General features: G+C 32.8%; 2 protein-coding genes and 2 pseudogenes across 4 annotated transcripts; 3 read left to right on the top strand and 1 right to left on the bottom strand.

Moving 5' to 3' along the window:
• Nucleotides 1-743: 743 nt before the first annotated feature.
• On the top strand, nucleotides 744-6692 carry LOC124848252 (uncharacterized). Of its 2 annotated transcripts, none has more exons than XM_088114288.1 (5): nucleotides 744-1389; nucleotides 1463-1507; nucleotides 1599-1895; nucleotides 2010-2161; nucleotides 6355-6576. In XM_088114288.1, exons 1-5 carry the CDS (start codon nucleotides 1158-1160, stop codon nucleotides 6412-6414), a joined length of 786 nt encoding a protein of 261 aa, XP_087970414.1. In that variant the 5' UTR covers nucleotides 744-1157; the 3' UTR covers nucleotides 6415-6576. The 2 variants fall into 2 exon arrangements, with proteins under 2 accessions (XP_087970414.1, XP_047181859.2); XM_047325903.2 differs by having other exon boundaries at nucleotides 755-1389; nucleotides 6438-6692.
• A 1223-nt stretch (nucleotides 6693-7915) lies between these two features.
• On the bottom strand, nucleotides 7916-22764 carry APE1 (acclimation of photosynthesis to environment). Of its 2 annotated transcripts, none has more exons than XM_088111756.1 (9): nucleotides 22380-22764; nucleotides 20959-21005; nucleotides 20463-20549; nucleotides 18697-18829; nucleotides 13471-13554; nucleotides 10887-10940; nucleotides 9732-9812; nucleotides 8736-8781; nucleotides 7916-8143 (listed from the first exon to the last, which is right to left on the bottom strand). In XM_088111756.1, exons 1-9 carry the CDS (start codon nucleotides 22623-22625, stop codon nucleotides 8073-8075), a joined length of 849 nt encoding a protein of 282 aa, XP_087967882.1. In that variant the 5' UTR covers nucleotides 22626-22764; the 3' UTR covers nucleotides 7916-8072. The 2 variants fall into 2 exon arrangements, with proteins under 2 accessions (XP_087967882.1, XP_047181912.2); XM_047325956.2 differs by lacking the exon at nucleotides 18697-18829 and adding an exon at nucleotides 20763-20865 and having other exon boundaries at nucleotides 22380-22761.
• Nucleotides 13561-17767, top strand: LOC148200381 (uncharacterized; annotated as a pseudogene).
• LOC148200380 (uncharacterized) lies at nucleotides 19135-20455 on the top strand (annotated as a pseudogene).
• Nucleotides 22765-22770: the final 6 nt, after the last annotated feature.

The raw sequence follows: 22770 nt of genomic DNA, 5'->3' as shown, positions 1-22770 counted from the left end.
TTATTATAAATATTTATTTTAATTTTAGAGAAAAATCAAATTAAAAAAACGATTAAATTTAAAAAGAAATGGTCAAATAGAAAAATTCGCTTAAAAATTTAAAATTGGTAAATAATTATTTTAATTTAAAAAAATTATTTATTGAAGAGATTAAAATAGAAATGTGTATAGAGAAAAAGAATCACATACTATATATGTCCACATGACAGGAATGATTATAATTTGTGACGAGACATATGAACGAAATTATAGGGTCTGTCATAAAAAGAGTGAGAGACAAACTAAATATTTAACTCTCATAGGCTCAACCGACATAACTTCCAATAGACGATGTTCAAAGTGTGGCAATCTCAATTTCATTATGTAATTTTCATTAATTCTTTTTAATCTTTTACTCTTGTACAATGTTGTTTCTGTTAAATATAACTAAATATTATCATTCATGATTTAATCAATATCATGTATTACACATTAATTATATTTTAGGGTTCATTTTAATAATATACTTTCTTATTTACTTATAATAACTAATAAATAATATATCATTAATCTTTACATTTTCTATAATTATTATATTCAAATATAAGATTTTAAAAACTAAAAAAAATAACTTGAAATTGTTACAAGAGATAGTCCACCCAACCTTGTTACCCCTAGCTACAAGAAACGATAAACTTTTGTTCTAAAATTGTCTAAAGTGATGGAATTTTGTAACATGAAATATTGCAGAAACCTATTTAATGGAAGTAGAAGGAAAATGTAGACAAATTTATACTTTGTCTTTCCTGAACAGAGAAGCGTATGAATCCAATGCTGTTTTTTGTGTACATTGATGAAGTAGGAAGATTAAAACAACCTCACCCTGTACCAGTTGGGTCAAAGAATAAGGAAGTTACTGTTGCAGTAGTACTAGGAATTTAATGCAGACACCAAAAAAAGATAAAAGTAAACATAGAGTTGTAACACTGAAATACATTTGAGCCATGTAGTTGTAGATTTCAGATTCTAAAGGTGAAAGAAAGAGCAAATTGGGCTGGAGACAGATCAAGTACAAAAGCCACATGCAACCATCTTCTGAACTCTCAAGCTCTTTTTATAGTCATGTCATATATCTGCATCCACTTTTGAATTAACTTTAGAACAATCCTCACTCATTCATGGCCTCCACTGTGGAAATGCAGCCATCTTATAGTTCCAAGAAGCAAGACGATGATGATTCAGATTTCAATTTCACAGAATGGGGAGCAAAAGCTAGAATCAGCAGAGAGAACAGCAAATCCAGAAGGTACTCAGCATCATATATAAGAAGCTTTAGAGAAGACACAAGATCTTTTAGATCAAACATAACCATTTCTAGCACTGCTTCTTCACCCGGATACCCTTTCAAAGGTACATTTCTTGTTTACTCCTATTCAATCACTTCATGAAATATCTTGTTCATTTCTCCTCATTTTTTTCACAGATGAAATAGACCCTTCAACCTACTCTTTCACCACTGCTCTAAAAGGTACCAGAGAATCTGAATTCATGCTTATCAAATACAGGGTTTATAATATTAGTTGAATATTTTCAACCGATTGCATGGTGATCCACTGCAGCATTGCAAGCAAGATCGGCCTATAAAAGTTGGGAGTGCCTGTCACCAGAAGGTTTTGCCTTGAATTCAAAGTGGAATGAAGCAGAAAAATACATATGCAACCCCTTTTCAGGGGAGGTACCAATGGAGTGTTTATCTGCTAAAACTCTCAGTGGAAGATCATTCAGAAACTCAGCAACAAACAGAACCACCATGTCTGCTCCACTGGTCTATTCCTCAAGACACATGCAGACAAAGCCATCATCAACTTTCAACAATTGCATACAAGAAGAAGTAGCTCTTCAATTTCACATTTCAGGTTCACATACACTTCAATTAACCATCTTCTTCTCTTCTCTGTTGTTTCCTTTTGCAGTTTACTTCATGACACAGTTTTAACACAAAAAATTATACTTGCTATGTCTTTGTTCAGAAAAGGGAAAAGAGGGAATGACAAGAGATGCAGCTACTCAAAGTACACCTTATCTTAGTTCAACCAACCCCATCACTGATACTACTCCATCCATCACAAAGTTATCTCACAACTCACTAAATTCAAATACCAAAACTGTTACTGAGAAACAGGTACGTGCTGCATTTTTTATAAGAAAAATGTTTTTTTAACAATAATCTCTCATTGATCCATTTTAAATATACATACTAATAAAATAATAACATAATTTATTATAAAAAAATTATTAAAAATAATTGTTAAAATATCGTAAACCTTTTTCTAACTCTTTACTTCTCTGAGAGTTGGTCGGAATCTCTCGTATATTTCAGTTTTTTGCATCGGATTCATTTTTCTTTGGCCCTTAAATCATGAAAGCCATTAATACTGTCCTTTTAATAAATGCCCTTGATTGGAAACAAAAATACCAACATTCAAAAGGTGAAAATTTTAAAATATATGGTAATGTTTCATGTCCTTGTTTATAGTAATCTTTTTTTTTAGTAGAATTGTTTCCTTTTTCTTACAAATCTTAAATCTTCGCTGTGAATTTCTAAATTGTTGGCTTAAACTGTGTATACTTTCGTCCTATAAATGCTATATATATAGTATTAGCTCATTTTCATGGACATAGACTTGAAGAAATGTGATAAGATAATATAAAATGTATATTTTTTCTTAACAAAGTTACATTAATCAGTTATAACATTTTCACAGCCTAAGTAAAAAGAATATTGCAAATAGTAAAAAAGTAAAAAATATTTGTACAATTTCAAGAATAATTAATGCGATCTAATAATTTTATTATTAAACATTTGAAGACTGTAATATTGTTAGTGTTGCAACTTTTGCTTCATTCTCAAATTAAGCCCATGAGTAAATATAAAGTAAATAATCATTGATAAGAAGTTAATCATATTCATATTTTATTTTATAATACTATTTATTTATTATCTCATACATCACTCGTTTTTCACTTTTGTTAAAATTAAAGCATCATGAAAAGAAAATACATCTTGTGGATGGAACCCAAGCATCTAAACAAAGACTAGATTCTCTAATAAATTTTTTTAACAGTGTTCTTTGCTGAACATATTATAAGTCTTTGTAATGTATTTAAAACATCAAAATCAATATCAATTTATATATTTTGAAGAACCCAGAATCGAAATTCATCTGAACCCTATGATAGATTTATTGCAACATTGATTAAAGGTGGAGTAGTTATGAGGAATTTGAAAAGTTAGAAATAAAAAAGGAAGAGAATAAATTAGGAAGGAGAAAGGTAGGCCAACAATGGTGGGATTTTGAAGATAAGAGAAGATTAGAATCTTCCAATGTGAAATGTGGGGGCAATATAGTACATAGAGATTGGTCCCTCTTTCTGCTTCATGACTACATGCCACTCAACTTTTGGTCCCTTCATACTTCTTTCCTCTCTCTATACCTAAACTTCTACTTCTCTCTTATTTAGAGAACCCTTTCTCTTAAAACTATTAATATATTTATACAATGTCAAAATTTATTTATCAATATTATAAAAATATTTCTTCTCGTATCAAATTTATTAATATAATTGGATGACCCTAATAATTTTAGGATAAGATGAGAATATAATGATAAATGAATTATATATATATATAAGTGTTAAATAATTCTTCTTTTCTTAACCATTATAAACTTTTTTATTTCTTCATAAATTGATAAGTTGATAAGATATTCTAAAATTAATTAACTCTTCAATCCACCCACTTTTCCTTCTTCCATGATTTAAAATACTTGGGTAGTTATTTTCTTTTTGGATGATTTAATTGAAGAAACACACATAAAGAAGAGTAAAAAATTAAATAGAATGAAAGAAAACATTATTTGGTGGAAGAAAAATAGATAAAAAAATTGAGCGGAATAAAAGTTATTTAGTTAAATAAAAATGGAGATTATTTTATTATAAATAAAGGATAATTTAAATAAAACTTAATTTTTAAAATTGCATCATGTTTATTGATATTAAATTTTTAATATTCATTTATAATATTTTTTAATGATTCATATATTTATTTATTATTAACATTAAAAAAAATGATTAGAACTAGTAGAAAAGTAAAACATGGAGAGATTCAAAGGCATGTTAGCATATCAATTTGTGGTTTCAATATTGTCTTCCATGTTTTCCTTTTTGAAAACAAGGTTTTTTTAATATATTTCCAACCCTTTCTATTTTTTACCATTGTAATACATGTTATTATTCAAGTGCACATGAAAAAATGGAAAGGAAAATATAAACTTCGAAACAAGTCTATATATATTAGTCTTACTTGTGTGTGTTCTCTACCATTAACATGTTATTAATCATGCATTTAATCACATATATAACTATATTTACTAAGTGTTTTTTGTAAAAAATATATTAAAAATAGCATTAATAATGATTTTCTTAATTGCACGATGGTATTAAACTTTCTATACTTACAAATTCATAGTCCAAATTTTCTCGTTTTTCTTAAGTATATTAGAGAATTTAGAATCGAAGTAAATAATTTTGTAATGAATAACTAATTAAAAAGAATGCCACACCACTAAGCATGTAAGAAGGACTACAGTTAATAACCGAAAGTTAATTAGGAAAAACTAAATTCTGATAAATTAGAAAAAATATTTATATAATTTTTAAAACTTCTTTACATTATAGAAAATTATTCTAATGTCACACATTAAAAATGGTATTAGAAAGATCTTTTATCAACTGTGTCAAAATCTAAGAGATAGTGGGGCTCTTACCATAGTAACAAAATATTTTACTATATTATAAAGCCATAAATGGCATTTAATATACGGATTTTTCTTTTTTTATTAATTAATAAGCAGAGAAATATATATATATATATATATATATATATATATATATATATATTCTTAATTTAAATCTCTTTTGTTTCTTACTTCTTTTTCTCTTGTATAGTGTAAAACAGGGATTTTGAGTTTGATTGGGGAACTAAATGTACTTCATTTTCTTACCTCTTTCGATTTTTTTTATCTCTTTTAAATGCATGGGGATTAGGTGGACCCAAAAAGTAAATATGAAGAATTCAACTTCCAAAAAATGTTGTATTGGTTGTTTAAGATCTAATAATTATTAAATATGAAGTGAGTCAAACTCAATCGACCAATAGGTGGATAAAATGGATATAAGAGTATCAAATAATCCCTTTTTGACAATTATAGCACACATAACATATTTTATATAATATATTCATTTGTTCCAATATTTACTATAATTATTTTTAGAAAAAAAAAATACATAAAATAATTTCTCATACACAACTAATCTTTTTGTGTAAATTTATTTAAATCGTTAGTCATTCTTAAGATTATTATATTTAAAATGTTATCTTGATTGTGGTTCGAATATGACTTAAAAGACATTCTTATGTAATTAAAGGAAATATATAGATAATATTTTTCAGTCTGAAATATTATGCCATATCTTGTTTTTGGATGTATAGAAATATCACAGCATTTGAGATATTATATATTTGGAGTTTGATTCAATTTTGTCCCAACTTTATCTTTATAAAGTCTTTTAATTAATTAAGGAATAATATATATATATATATACACTGACATCTCAATCTTAAACTATGTGAGAATTTAAAGAAAAATTAAAAAAAAAATATTGAATGAAATAAAATAAGAAGAAAAACGAGTATACTTTAATTAAAATATAAAGTAAATATGTAAATTAAAGAGAAAAACTAATTTTATGTACAGTTCAGGTAGAGAGTACTTTTGTGAGATAAGTTCCAAATTGGTAGGGTAGTATGTACCTTAATTAAGGATAATGTATGTGGTGGTTCCCAAAGTGTCCTTCTCTGAAGTACGTTGGCCATACTTTGTATAACTTTTCTGCTCACCATTTCTGCCATCTAAAACATTTTATACAGCTTTTCCAACTTTTCATCATAAACAAATTATCACCACGAAATTACATTACAATAATTTGAAATTTTGCTAACTCTTCTACCTATCATTTTCCCTTTATAGTTTTCCACTAATTTGAAATATATTATATTGACATTCTTATGCATCCATAATAGTAAAAATATATTGACATATATTAAAAATATAATGGTGTGGGTTGTAGATTTGAAAATAAAAAGAAAAACGAATTTTTTCCGTACATAAATTTTTTACTTTCATTTGGTATTACTCTTACTTACCTTTTATTTTTTTTTAAAAGAAAATATAAAAATTTACAATTTTATGATCATTTTATTCTTGTGTTTTGTGTGAAATGAATGTAAAAGTGTGTCATGATACCGTTACTCAGATAAAAATGATTGATGAAATATTGAAAGGTATAAAGATAGAAACATTGAAAATGACGTGAGATGCAAATGCACGTGGATGCAGATGGAAGAGAAGAAGGATAAAGAGGAAAAATGGGACACTGTGAGAGAAGTGAATGAGAATGTGAAGAAAGATGAAGAAGACAAAGTTTGCCAGCAAGGTCGAGGGTGCTTTTCATGGTTAAGGAAGAAAACTCAGAGAGAGAAAGAGAGCCAAACAAAGGATAACATCTTTTTCACTCACTTCAAACTTTGCTAGAGAAAAAAAAAAGATAAACTATTACTACAGTTATATAATGGAGAGAGATAGATCGATTCATGGTGTTGTTCTTTTCCAAATTTCTCTCTCATTTAATCTCTTCATCAATTTTGCAGCCTTTTATTAAATATGACACAAGTTTAGGGAATTTAAAGTTAAAATATATTTCAAAACCTTGAAAGAAAAATCTCGTTATAGAATTGTTAATCTTTCTTAAAAAAAAGAAAACCCATATTTTTTTTTCAAGTATGTCTGAAGGGAAAACAATTAAAAAGTTCTTTTGAATTCAAAATCGTGTTTCAAATAGACCTGTACAACTTTTGCATATGGATATGTTCAAACTTTACAAGAATTTTGAATATGAAGGAAAAAAAATATGGTATATTCAACTATTATATATATATATATATATATATATATATATATATATATATATATATATATATATGGATATTTTTTTTTCTAGAAATTTGAGTATTGGTATTTGAGGTATTCTGCAAAAGAATACAAACTAAGTATGATTTTTGTATCTTTAGCATCAAAAGTGACCACAACACTGAATTTGGAATAATGTATCGAAACCAATGTTACGAATTCAATTTCAAGTGATGCAATTATCGTGTGGCAAAGGTTAGATGAGTTAAGTTATAATTATAGAGTTTGATTTAAAAAAAAATTACTAAAGAAAAGTTGTTTTAATGGCTTCAATTATCTTGTGATAGTAATCAAGTGAACAAAATGATAATTGAATTATAACGCTTAAACTTTTATATTCTTAAATAAAAAGAATTTACCTTGACCATCGATTTTAATTTTTGAACTAGTGATAAACATTTAATTTAACAAAAAAGAGACCTTAGTATTTATTATGAATAACACGTTAAAGTAAAAATATTTATAATAGGTTAATTTATTATAACTTCTTTGTCATTTAGAGAAGTATACATAACTCAAAGTTAAAAGGTAAACAAATGTAAAAATAAATTATTCGTTTTCTCTTTCTATTTCATGAGTACTTATGTTTTTAACCCTCATAAAACACTTTCTTAAAATGATTTGTAAACTCCTTTATAAAGCCATTACACAATGCTCTATCAACAACTAATAGACATAATTGCATAAATTTTTCAGAAGTTATATTTAAACCTATTCGACCCATCCTCTCTAACTAATAGTTTATTTTAGCTATTACAGAAATACATCGGTATAATAGGGCATTGCGAGAAGAAAATGCCATTACCAAATTGCCAGCATAAATAATGTGATATTCACTGACCAGGCACTTTCAAATTGCTATTTTATTTAAACGTCAAAATTTACACTTGATACAATAATAACTCAGTACTCTTGAACATAACATTTTTACATATTGTAGAGGACCTAAGTCCTGTAATTGACTAAAACCATGAGACAAGGAAGAGAATCAAATGGTTCAGAACATCATGAAGGTAAAGCATTGGGGTCTGTATCGGAGATAAGTCGAACCTCATATAAGTCTTGTTCGCCCTTACCTGCACCCAGTTATTATGTCAGAATGCATTTAGTCTTTCTACACATTGTCACTCACTTTGTATTTTAATAGATTAAACAATTAACTAAGTTTCTATAGTTTTCCTCATTTTAAGTTTTCGTCTTTATACAAGAATATTATGTTTTGGAACCTACACATGAATAGAAATTTTGGTCCCTATTGTTACCACGGTTAAATGCTGTTTCTGCTACTAACACTGTTACAAAATTTTCTGAAAAGGTATAGAAAACAGAAAACTATCTGTAGCAAGTTTATACAGTCAGAATTTTTATAGCAGTTTTACAATCCAATAATGTTTTGTAGCAGTGTAAGCAAACATTGTCAGCCTCATTAATAACAATGTCAATGACTTGGACTAAAACCTAATCTCTATGCATGTGCAGGGACTAAAATTTACAATTTTCTCATTTAGAGACTAGAAATTAAAATGGATCCACTGTAGCGACCAAATGAAGATTAGCATACAAGCAGTTTAGCAATTTTAAATACTAGCACATTATAGTCTCATTTGGAGACTAATTTTAAGTACCAGCAATTTAGCACACAAGCAAAGTTTGAATTTTCACACTCACCAATTTCAGCTATAATTCCTGGCCCAAAGAAGGAAGCAAATTTGGCCTAAACAATTGAAGATTGAGAAATAGTTAGCACCAATATCTTTTGATATCAAAACCCTAGAGGATTTAAGAATTGCAGAGAATATGAATTGGATTAATTAAATTCCAACAGCAGTAGTACGCCAAAGTTAAATTACAGCATTTTGTCAGTCTACAGTATGGTATGATTATGAATAGCACAGGGATAACCTGCAATGAAAAGTACATTTTATCTCTTGAAAATTGCTTTAACTTCCATGCAATTTTGGACTTAAGTGCAGCATAAACCCCAAGGAGTTGAGGTTTCCTTTTTTATATTTTATCAATTGGATCCCTCTCTTCATCACCTCATGCAAAATGGTCTATAGGGTTCATAACTATTCTTCGTATTATAGAATGTTTAACTAGCCATCACTCTATCTGTCTCTAGCCAAATCTTCTGGTTTACCCAATATTTCCCACTGGTCCGTATCTCAGATTGGGATCAGTTTTTCTTACTATGCAACTATAAATTGACAAGGTCATTTATTTGAACTGGCTCGACGGTGCTTACATAGTATATATCTAATATAACGCAACAAATAATATCAATATATGCAAAATATTATAAGTTCCATTGTTAATACGTATTAAAATATATAAATTTTAAGAGAATGCAGGACACTAGCTCTCAAGAAGATCACAAGTATAATTCTAAATCCCACACGTCAAATTAATTTGGGGCAGTGAGATTTAGGTTCTGGGATTTCTGTTCTTTGATTCTTCTATTTCTATTTTCTCTTCTGAGTGTTTTCAAACTATCCGACCTCCCTGACAAATAAATTACAAGGAAAAGACCACACGAGTTATCTAATTCTAGAACTTATGCTCTCTCCAAGATCCAAAGAGTCCCATCATCTTCACAAACATGCGAAAAAATTAATACACTATTTATATAATTAAAATATAACTCCAGGAAACATAACGGAATACCTGTCTTTGTTCAAAATCTGACAACTGGAGAGTCTTGGCCTCAAAAACCAAAACCAGACAGTATTTACCATCTTGTGTGACCTAAGATATAACCACATCACGAGACAGAATTAATAAGGGAAACGAGAGTCTAATGAAAAAAATGATCCTGTAAATAGTAAGCTTGCTGCGCTAATAATAATACAGAAAGCTTGAGCAACTAAAATTCCTTTGGGAATCCCCAAATATTAAAGAATATTATAATAGAAGGTTTTTTACTAATGATGAAAGCTGGAGCAACCAAAGTGGCTTAGGTAGGCCATTCTACTTAAATGAAAAAAAAATATTGACGGGACCCAATCTCGGAACAAAGAATAGCTGCTGGAGAGTAGAGCTTGTCTATTGGCAGTACTCGTTCACAGAAAGTTCTTGAACATTTAAAATAATAAATACGTTCAATAAAAGATGGAGCAGTTAATAAAAAAGATAGCACAAGCACCAAATGTGTACAAATGAAAAGAATTCAAAAAATCCTATTTTGGCTTTAAGTTACTAAATTTCAAGTGGTATAAAATATACTTTCAAGGCCAATCCAAATGCACATAGCTAGAAGTGAACTAATGAAAGAATTACCTGTAGCTTTTATACTCCCAACAAACAAAAATACTGAGACACAAGAAATTTAGTTGAATCTCATGGTAAGGGTGCTTGAGTTTAATCAAAATGAATCTTAGGAAAGGGTACTCAGAGTGCTGAGGTGGCCATGTGGGTAGGGGAATGAGGATGGAGGTTAACGGCTTAAGATGCAAAAAAGACTCCATGATATATACAAAGAGAATGATAGAACAAATGAAGTCAAGGCAGACAAAAGAATATAAATGAAACTTAAAATTAGATACATATAGAATGATAAAACTAGGAAACATGCTGTATTTAAAACAGTTCATAAAATATAGAGGTATGGACAGTAGTGAATGTGTAAGAGTAAGAGAACTGAACTAGTACTATAAGTTAACACGTTCTACAAAATTCTTTCGAAGTAAAATGAGATATATGCTATTATTTACTTTTCCTGCATTTGCAAAGGATGTTGTATGTAATATGAACAAAAATGTTAATAACGAGACTTAAATAATAGTACTGATTGCTGAATAAATGTAAAATTGACAAGCATACTTCTTCTCGAATCAACTGTAGAACAGGAGCACTTCTCCTTGGTATTCCTCCTCCCTGGAACAAAAAGCAGATAAAATTATATCTTGGAACTGAAGAACATATTACAGGCTGCAGAAGAAGAAAGATCAAGTCCCACATGCAATAAAGGCTTATTTGATGCATGAATGTGATACATGTATCAGATACAATATGTATTTACTAAGTGATACAATTATTCTAAAATATATAAGAAAAGCTATGTGTGAGATACATATCAAAATATTATAAAAATTCATAAAACATAATATATGAAAGCATTCTGCAAATCCAAATTAAGAAACATTTTTCTTGGACATTACTAAAAGCAAAATAGAATTATAATTTGATGTCATTGTAGATTACTTTATGTTAGAATTAATTAGTCATTAGCTGTTACAGATTTGTCAGTCATTACCCAATTAGGATCATTGATTCCGTCTTATTACACAATAATTTATTGTATTTGATTTTGTAAATTTCTACATTTGACACAACATTCAGATAACATTTTCTTATAAACCATCAGTGGTTTAGGTTAGAAGTGATGGCAAACCCCTAGCCAAGGAACCAATCACGAGAAGCATGGCGAAGCACATTTAAGAAGAGATAGAGTAATCTCTGAAAGGTGAGGCCAAACTCTTATTTTCTTGGGCCATTTTGGAGCACACCTAGTAAAGTAGGAATGTTTTTAGCCTTGTATCATGGACCAAGTAGTAGAGGATTTCCTTTTTGGACCTTGTATTATAGGTCAAGTAGTGTAGGGTTTAGGTCAACATGGGTCAATACAAGTCAACTCTCATGTTGACCCATATGTAGCGCCTCTTGTAAGTTGACTTTTAGTCGACATCCACCCAGACCACCTTGGGAGACAAGCTAAGGGTGTTGGTCTTCTTCCTTTGGGAAGAGTAGTGGCCATATGTCCTATGGAGAGGAGTTTTCCATAGTAGTGGTTACATGTCCTTCTTCTAATGGAAAGGATTTTAGCCTTCTTACCCAAGTTAGCAAAGTTGAGGTTTTTAGGATTTTGCTTCTACTTTTGTGAGACACCTCTAGGGTTATTTGGTAATAAATAGAGGTGCTCACCCCACGTAAAAAACACTTTGAGATTAGTAGTGAAATGCTACAAATGGTGATAATAGGTGCATTGATATGGTATAAGAGCAAGATGCTATAGGTGAAGATGCATTAAGAGGGTGGCTACTTGCTGCATATGCTGTACAATTTGACAAGTCCTCTCATGAGCTAAGTAACAGTACCCTGCTGCAGGCCTATGTGAAAATGAATGAGGTGTTCCATGTGTTTTTCAAAGAATTAGAGTGCAAAGGGTCGCATACAGATCATTTTCTCGATGGAAGTGGGAGTTGGTGCATAATTAGTCAAGTGACAGACCTTACCTTTCTTTCAGAATGGTCTTAATGAGTTGAGACCATTTAATATAATATTTTCCATTCAATTTGTATGCAGAATGGACATTCTGCAATTCTCCAGCAGTCTGGGATCTGTCCCCAGTTTCCAAGCCAGAATTCACAAACTTAGTCACACAAGAGGATTATGCAGCAATAAAGGACACAATAGGGATTAGAGACACAGGAGGGAGTAGGAGTTTTCTTATTCAAAGAGGAAAAAAGGAATGGATAACCGCAGCTCCAAGACCAATGGCAGCAAGTAATTCAGCACCACACAATTTATTGGCAGAAACAAAATCTTTTTCCCAATTTGGTACCAACAAGTGCAATAATGAGGTAACTATGACGGCCACAACAGAGACAACTTTAAAAGGTTGATGCAATCAAAGCTTCAAAAAAGGAGAATGTTTTTGCTGTGATGAAAAATATAGTGTGAATCATGTTTGCAAGATTCCCACATATTACACGATGAGACTAAACCATGTGACAACAAGGCTGCCACTAGCATTTCCAAATACCCAATCCACCATGATAGAAGAAAGCAAGTGGAAATTTTTCAACACTTCATATAGGAAAAGATTAATCATAGTATCATAAAGATTGATTAAATACATCATGCAGCCAAACTACAAAATCCTAACTAAAGCTTTTCCAAGGCACACCTACGAAAGTCTGAGATCCAATCTGGATGTGACAGATATCTATCATGCAGATTGATGGGGAGTGTTGATTATCTTGGATAATCAAAATCATGCATTATAGGAAATATGTCTCCTGAATTTTAGGAGTAAAATTAGTTCTTTTTAGTCACAACTGTTACAGGAAATATATCTCCCCTGAATTTAGGGGTAAAATTAGTCAGCATTATACTAACTCGTTATTCCACATTATATATGTTTTCATTTGTTTGATGAGCTTATGTAGTATATATTGTTACTGTAAACAAACCTCATCACTTGTAAAAGGCATTCAATCCACAGTTTCTTTTTTCCTAATAATGTGGGACTTGGGTTTTTCCACATAAGGCTTGGAAGTGGGTTCTCATTTCAAACACAAGTAGAGAAGAGGAAAAGTGTGACTTTTATGTTTCATTTAACTCCTCAAAATAAGAAAACAGAGAAATCGAAAATATACAAATGTTGCTCATCCAAATAACATACTTGGCCGTACTGGAATATCCGTTTCAATGCCTCGTCCAAATGTTGCTCATCTCCATAGCGATACCTGGTGACATCACTCTTCACCTGTGAAAGCCCAAGAAGTCACATGCTACGTCAAGTATTTAAAACATTTCAATTTAAAGAATGGAAAAAATCAGTGAGTATTGCCTCAGCTGATGTATTCCATTTATAAATATGTGCAGGTATAGAAAAGGTGGGAACAAGAACAATCAAAGGAAAGAAGCCATAGCCTATGACCCTTAACGCTTAAGCTAAATACAGCCACGAAGCAACTTTACTAAAGTTGTACAAATAATAACAATCATATAAAAGTCCCTCAAACTGGAACATAAAATTGAATTCTAAGTCCTCTTAAAGAAATGGTTAGAATGTTTGCAAGCTAATTATTGGAGCTAACGAATTTAGTAGTAAGTTTATTGAACAAGAATCTCTTCCTAACAAAATGAGAATATAGTTTGGTTCTCTCATGAAACACTAGATTGGAGTCAATATGAAGGATTGTCGGATTATCATAGTAGAACTTTGTTTGCCTAACTTCACAAAATTACAAATCTTGAAGGAGTTATTTAATTCACACAAGTTTAGAAGTGGCCAAAACCATAGGACAATTTGGTTTAAATCTTGCAACATCAAATTAATCCACACTTTACTTATGCCAGCTTAATGGTTATAAATCACTTCACTTGTGCATGTCAACCAATTAAATTATAGTGCCTATAATTTTACATCAAAAATGACTATTTCACCTGAGCAATTACAAAATGGAACAAAGAAAAATACCATAATTGACAATTTTAATCCTTGATATAAATTACTAAAACCTGGACAAGACATAATGTTCTTCCTTTGATTGCCTAATCTTGATTTCTCTCAGATAACTAGTTTAAAAGAAAGGTGTTAGGCATTGTGGATTTAACACCAAGTTGGGTAGTAAGTATGAATGTAGGATTGATGGGACGTGACCATGAGCAAGGGAAAGGATCCACTTGAAGGACTTGGAAGACCTCTGAAAAGGGCCAAAACAAAGAAAGCAAAGGAAGCTCTTAACGAGTGTTGTCCATATTAATGGAATACAGCCCAAGGTTCAAGGAAAAAAGACCAAGGTGGTTAAGTGAAGGAAGACTAAAAACCACTTGGTTGCTGATTTTTTCTTTTAAGTTATTAGTTTGTTTAAATAATGGCCCAATCCTTTGTAAAATTAGCTGACCAAATTATGTTTTGGATTAATCAATTAATGGGCTTTAGTTTGGTTTTATTTTCAAGTTGTAATAAGGATCCAATTAGCAATTTTTTTAGTCATCAATCCTTATAAACTTAACCATTTTCATCAAAGATACAAGTGAAGTTTATGCAGAAAAATTAGGATTTTATCTCTTCTATCTTAGTAAGAGTGATTCTATTAGGTTTCTTAGTAACAAGAAACCTAAATTCTATATCAGATTAAGCAAAAACGGACATAGATATGACTCCTCAAAGTAAGGCAGCTTTTTGTTGAATTGAAAATACAGAAAACAATCAACAACTTCCAAGGGAAGACATTCCCTTCTACACAAGATAGACCCGGTTCTGCGACAAAACACTCAGCAACCCCCTCCTAGACAAGCCCCCCGTAAAAGATAAAACCGCCTAACTGCTAATTAAAACTCCTCCTAACTACCCTAACCACCTCTTATTAACTTCTATGTTTTTTCCAACATAAACCTTCATAATTCTATTAGATTCTCCTAAGTTCTTGAGTGATTCAAGAATCTTTGATTGTATCAAAGGACTTTCACATCCTTTATGTGTTGCCTTTTTGAAAAGAGTGATTCTTTCCCTCCTTCCTCCTTTCATGTTGCTTTCCAGTTTTATCTCTTATCCATAACTTTCATTCTATGTGTCCAAATTAAGTGTTCTTGAGCCTAATTTGAAGTTCAGAACGTGAATTTTCACACCGTTTTTGAAACACCCCAATCAAAATTTTGTAGCTCGAGATATTGACATTTTGAAAATTCTAATCCCCATTTTTCTTTACTAATTTTTGAAATTTCCTTCAAAGTTCTAACCCTAAAGATCCTCAATCAGTTCTTGTGTAAATGTGGTTCACATAATTTCTTTTAGTCTTTTGTGTTAACCTTGTCCTCTTCTTTGTTGACTTAGCTTTATCGTGCACGTATTGGAGGATTGTTCTTTCCTGTGGCCATAATCTCTTGAATTTCCAAAGAACCCAAAGAGAATTTGATGGTAAAATGCAAGAGAGTTTCATCATAGTAAAAGCCAATCTGTTGAGTGCAAACACTTAAGTGGGTGAGAAAATTTTCAAACACCACATATATATATTTTGCTCTTGTTACCTTGATCTGTTTGTTAATCATGGTAGAAAGGAATGATATTCAGATGCAAATTGGTACATTATATCAACATTTGGAGAGGTTGATGAAGCAACAAGATGAGTTCCATGATAGGTTGGATCAACTAGAGAATAAAACTCCACCAGGAGGAGGAAGGCCAAATAGGAACGAGGGAAGAATAGAAGGAGTAAAATTGAATGTACCACCTTTCAAGGGTAGGAGTGATCTTGAATCTTACTTAGAGTGAGAGCTCAAAATCGAGCATATATTTTCTTGTAATAATTATAGTGAGGAGCAAAAGGTAAGGCTTGCAACGACTGAATTCTCTGAATATGCTTTAATTTACTGGAGCAAGTTGTAGAGAGAGAGGATTAGAGATGAGGAACCTATGGTGGACACTTGGGCTAAAATGAAAAGGGTCATGAGGAAGCGGTATGTACCTTCTAGCTTCCATAAGGACTTAAAATTGAAACTTCAGATATTATCTCATGAAGCAAGGGAGTGGAGGAATATTATAAGGTGATGGAGATTCTTATCATCCAAGCCAAAATTGAAGAAGATCCTAAGGTAACTATGGCTCATTTCCTTAGTGGATTAAATCATGATATTAGAGATGTTGAGTTGCAAAAGTTTGTGGAGATGGAGGATCTTTTGCATAAGGCCATACAGGTAGAACAAATTAAACAAAAAAGTATAAATAAGAAAGAGTTCTACCAATTTTAATTCTTCAAACTGGAGAGATAGAGTAAAGAAAGATGGTATTGCCTCCTCTAGTAATACAGCGCTATCTAACCAAGGAAAAACACCTCAAAAGAAACCTAAACATCCACCAAAGAGGACTAGAGAAGTGAAATGTTTGGGAATAGGACATTATGCCTATGAGTGTCTTACCAAGAAGATCATTCTACTTAAGGATAATGGGGAGTACACAAGCCAATCAGATGATAGTCGTGGAGAGGAAGAGGATAGTGATGAAGAAGTGAAAGCTAATGAAGGAGAGTTGTACATGATTAGGAGGATGTTGGGAAGTCAAGTGAAGGCTATGGATTATCAATTATTATAATTGATAAAATTAATTCAAAATGTTTTTCCATATGGTATCAGACTAATACACGATCCTCTTCTTCCTTTTCTTTTTCTTCTTCAACACAAGATGCCGCTCCTTCCTTTCTTTTTGCCTCCCATGGCCAACGACAACTCTTCATCTATTAGCAACCCTCATGAGCCATCAAACCCTTCACTTGCATCACCCTTAGCAATGTCACCAAGCTTCTTCCCTCCAATTACCTCACCTGAAAACTTCAAGTTGAAGCTGTCCTTGATGGCTATGATCTTCTCAAATATCCAGATGGGTTCGCTGGTGCAACTGGCGACGACGGTTTTCACCACCGTTCAACCTCCGGTGACAACTTCGAGTCCTACTTATCAAACCTGGCGTCGACAAGACCGTCTTATATACGATGCTCTCCTCACCACTCTCTCCCCTGAAGTGGCATCCCTGGTGTCTCAAACAACGACATCACATGATCTCAGGACTCTTCTCCAGCACACCTAGGCCAAGGCATCCCGCAGCCACCTCAAGCAATTAAAGGAGCGTCTCGACGTCCAAAGGTACCGAATCCATCACCACCTACATGCATTCTCTGAAGCAAACTGCAGATCTCCTTGCCTCACTTGGCTCTCCTGTCTCCGTTGAAGACATGACTGACCATGTCTTGCGTGGCCTCGACGACGGCTACAGAGTTGTCATTGACGGCGCCAATGCAAGGGACACTGCAATTCTTTTCGATGACCTCTTTGAGAAGCTTCAAATTCAAAACCTTGCAGACGGGTCAAACAACCCATAACGGCTCATATGTGGATGGACTCTATCTCTGGCCTGCCGTTGAGCAGCAACAAGGGAGAGTTCTTGAATGAGAAGCTTCTCGAGGAGGTCATCAAAAAGAATTGCAGCATCCCTTGCATTGACGCCGTCAATGACAGCTCTATAGTCGTCGTCGAGGCCACGCAAGACATGGCCGGTCATGTCTTCAACGGAGACAGGAGAGCCAAGTGAGGTAAGGAGATCTACAGTTTGCTTCAGAGAATGCATGTAGGTGGTGATGGATTGGGTACCTTTGGACGCTGTGTGGATACGCTCCTTTAACTGCTTGAGGTGGCTGCGGGATGCCTTGGCATAGGTTCGCTGGAGAAGAGTCCAGAGTTCATGTGATATCGTTGTTTGAGACACTAGGGATGCCACTTCAGGGGAGAGAGTGACGAGGAGAGCACCGTATATAAGACGGTCATGTCGACGCCAGGTTTGATAAGCAGAATTCAGAGTTGTCACCGGAGATTCAACGGTAGTGGAGACCATTGTCGCCGGCACAAGAAAGGATCCATCTGGATATTTGAGAAGATCATAGCCATCAAGGAGAGCTTCAACTTGAAGTTTCTAGGTGAGGTAATTGGAGGGAAGAAGCTTGGTGACACTGCTGAGGGTGATGCAAGTGAAGGGTTTTGATGGCTCATGAGGGTTGCTAATAGATGAAGAGTTGTCGTTGGCCATGGGAGGAAAAAAGAAAGGAAGGAGCGACGTCCTGTGTTGAAGAAGAAAAAAAAAGGAAGAAGAGGGTCGTGTATTAGTCTGATACCATATGGAAAAACGTTTTGAACTAATTTTATCATTGGGTTACAGTAGTATAAATATACAAATTGATAACGTAAATAGGAAAGAGTCAAGGGAACAAACTCCACCAATTTAGCACTAACAGTTAGCCTAAATAAAGGGAAAGCAGATATACAAAAGCTAGCTAATAAAAACTAATTATTATAATTTAAAACTAATTATTATAATTGATAAGGATGCATTTCAAAGGGAGAACATTTTTCATACAAGATGTTTAGTTAATGGTAATGTATGCTTGGTAATCATTGATGGAGGTAGTTGTAGCAATGTTGTCAGTTTCGTTCTTCCATTGCCATTGCTCCTGCTGCTTTTGGAAAAATCTCCCACGACTTCTCTAAACCTAGATTCCAAACAAAAAGAAAACAAAAAATTTTCTAATGTGGAAGATCAGACAAAGTTGCAACCACAGATCATACTAAGAAATTGGCTCCTAATACCAGTTGTTAGGAACAAGACAATAAAAGAGAAAAGAGAAAATAAAGGAAACAGGAATTTAACCTGGTTCACTGTACAAATGCCTACGTCCATGACTACACTAGGAAGTATATTTATATTTTGGTGTGTCTCAAGCTTTACAGAGGTTGTAGCTAAAGAGAGAACAACATCTCACAGTATTAAGCAATGTGAGACTAAATTAAGCTCCACAATACTAACACAACTAACTTTTCACCTTTTGAGATTGTGTATGGATTTAACCCTTTGACTTCCCTTGATTTGCTGCCTTTGCCTAACATTTCTATGTTTAAGCATAAAGAAGCACAGGCTAAAGTTGAGTATGTGAAGAAGTTGGATGAGCAAGTGAAGGCTCAAATTGAAAAGAAAAATAAGAGCTATGCAAGGCAAGCTAACAAAGGTAGAAGAAAGGTTGTTTTCCAACCTGGGGATTGGTTTGGGTGCACATGAGAAAGGAACAGTTTCCTGAACAAAGGAAATCAAAGCTTCAAATGGTCCATTTCAAGTTCTTAAAAGAATCAATGACAATGTCTACAAAATTGATCTACCCAGTGAGTATAATGTTAGTTCTACCTTTAATGTGTCTGACTTTCTCTTTTTGAAGTAGATAGAGAATCAAATTTGATGCCAAATCCTTCTCAAGAGAGAGAATGATGGGGATGTGACCATGAGCAAGGGAAAGGATCCACTTGAAGGACTTGGAGGACCTATGACAAGGGCCAGAGCAAGAAAAACAAAAGAAGCTCTTCAACAAGTGTTGTCCATATTAATGGAATACAAGCCCAAGGTTCAAGAAAAAAAGACCAAGGTGGTTAATTGTATCATGGCCCAGCTGAGGAAGACTGAAAACCACTTGGCTGTTGTTTTTTCCTTTTAAGTTATTAGTTTGTTTAAATAATGGCCCAATCCTTTGTAAAGTTGGCTGACCAAATTATGTTTTGAGTTAATCAATTAATGGGCGTTAGTTTGGTTTTATTTTCAAGTTGTAATAAGAGTCCAATTGGGAATTTTAGTCATCAGCCCTTACAAACTTAACCATTTTCATCAAAGATACAAGTGAAGTTTATATAGAAAAATTAGGGTTTTATCTCTTCTATCTTTAGTGAGAGTGGTTCTCCTAAATTCTTGAGTGATTCAAGAATCTTTGGCTGTATCAAAGGACTGTCACATCCTTTTTGTGTTGCCTTTTTGGAAAGAGTGATTCTTTCCTTCCTCCTTTCATGTTTCTGTCCGGTTTTATCTCTTATGCATAATTTCTGTTCTAGTGTCCAAATTGAGTGTTTCTTAGTCTAATTTGAAGTTCAGAACCTGAACTTTCATGTCGTTTTGGAAACACCCCAATCGAAGTTCTGTATCATGAGATATTGATGTTTTGAAAATTTTTATCCCATTTTTTTTATTACTTTTTGAAATTTCCTTCAAGGTTCTAAACCTAAAGATCCTCAATCAGTCCTTGCGTAAATGTGGTTCACAAGTTGGGCACAAGTTGGGTAGTAGGTATGAATATAGGATGATGTCACCTGTTTAAGAATTGGAGTTGCACATTTTTCCTGCAAGCTTTGAGCATTTGAATATGTGATGCATGGGACTGGCTTGAGTTCTGCATACTGCAAAGGGGAGATGGCCAATGATAAAGTATGAATAATATGAAGAGTATGCAAATCACGGGAGCATCCACTAACACAAATATGCAAATAGAACTATGAAGTAATGACAAGAAAGTTAGGAAAGGGAACTCCTAACATGACTCTTTTTGCACAACTTTATTACTATGAACATTCATGTTCTAAATTTATTCACATTGGTAAAACTTTCTTCACCTTCAGCGCCATTCCAATAATTGCAAGAGGAAAGCCATATGTTAACATTATAGCTGACCATTCAGATCCAGGGAAAAGATTAAAATATGCCCCAAAACCATAGCTGCGTGTAACAAAAGGCCAGCACAATAAACAAAAACACTTAATGTATTGTATAAAATAAATGAAGAAGTTGAAAAAAGAAAATAATACTCACAACAAGAGTGAGAGTCCAACACCTAGACCAACCACACCAAAAGAAACCTGCAACGATTAAACAGTATCCTTAGAATAAATAACCCTACCCAACTAGTTATAAAATTTTATGCTGCTGGTAATAATAATCATATATACCAGTGAATGAGAAACCTGAGGTGAGTGACATGAACCAAAACAAGCAACAGTAAACAACCAATTCACTGCCATATATAATTTGTCATTAGACAGATAGGAGGAGATCACACTTGGAATTTGTGTAAATCCATTGAATTCACACAATAGTATACATCACCAATAACTCAATACTTCTTTTTCTGATTCTCTGACCAAACACTACTGTTAATGCTTCAAAAGGTACTCATATGTAAAAAGTAAAGCCCAAAAATACCGAGATCTGAACTTCTCTCGTGAACTATGTACTACTAATTGTATTTATTCCCACTCAAGATGAAGTATAGTTCATTTATTATGCATCTGGTATAGTTAAACTGACAAAAAGAGAAGATTGCTGGATAAAGCAAATAGCAACTTGTAGAGTAACTAGAGGACCCCATAATCCTTATCCATAATGGTAGAAAATTCTTTATGTTAATCGGCTTGATTAAATCCCTTTTTGTTGTTCTTTCTTGTTTTTAACAAATACTTACAACTATGGCACACTATTTATACTTTGTTCATTACATACATCTTTCCTAATTCATATAAATCGTTGAAAATAGGAAAGGAAGTAAAAATAACAAAACACTTTTGTAATTACTTTTTGTCACAGGATAAAAAATCTTAAAATTGGCATATTTTTGGTGTATTTGATTAGACAACTTAATTAAGTGCTTATTAAATAAGTACTTATCATTGAAGTAAGCACTTACGCAGAAGTATTTCTATAAGTGATGAGGAAATAAGGTTAAATTCTTTTGTTATAAGTTTAAGTTATTTTGTCAATTTGTCGTAAAGAGGAATAAATAGTCTATGAACATGTCATTACCTCTATATATAAGTTCTTTTAAACATTTACAGAATTGAATAAGTTATTTATATAATGAACAATAAATAAAAAAGATCTAGTTGCTTAAATATTTTAATTATGAATAAGTTATTTTTTCACAAAAAGAAAATTTGAAATTAGTCTGTCCGTGAATTTATAACTCAACAAGGAAAAAAAATCTTAAGTAAAACTTTTAAAAATGTAACTTGCATAATTAGGCTTATAAAAAGATTCATTTTTTATTTATGTACACGTAGAACAAACTCGTCCAATTTGCCGGGCATAGGCTTGTATCACAAAATTAGTGGAGATAAACAGTAAATAGACAAGCTGTTCCAAACTCATCATAAACCTAGACCGGTCTACTTCGGTCCGTTCACTGATTAAGATAAGAGAAAGAAAACCGGGTTCGAGCGAGGAACGAAAAGACCAACCTTAGAAACGGAGAAGTCATCGTCCGAAACAACGGAAGGTTGTGCCGTAGAAGAATCAACAGCTCTGGGAATGAGACTCAGTTTGGAACCGAAGAGCTTGGTATCGGCATTCGACACAAATATGGATCGGAGCTGAACCGAAACCGGCCGCAAGCCAGTCGGGTTGCTCAGTCGTGGACGACTTGAATGCGGAACAACAAGGCACAGAAAACGGTGACCAGAGCAGACGGCGGCTCCACCTGGCATCGCAAACACACAACGCACTCTTGCTTGCTGAAGTGTTTCGCTCTTTCTTCGTTTCGCAGCAGCAGAAACAGAAGAAAGTAAAAAATGAAAGAAAAGCTTCTCAACCGCCAAAATTCGAGGTACGTGTCCTCGTTATCTTTCAGAT

The sequence above is a fragment of the Vigna umbellata genome, chromosome 4, assembly GCF_029865625.1.
Source record: "Vigna umbellata cultivar VRB3 chromosome 4, Vumbellata_1.0, whole genome shotgun sequence".
NCBI classification, from domain to species: Eukaryota; Viridiplantae; Streptophyta; class Magnoliopsida; order Fabales; family Fabaceae; genus Vigna; species Vigna umbellata.
This window is presented reverse-complemented; position numbering and strand designations above follow the sequence as displayed.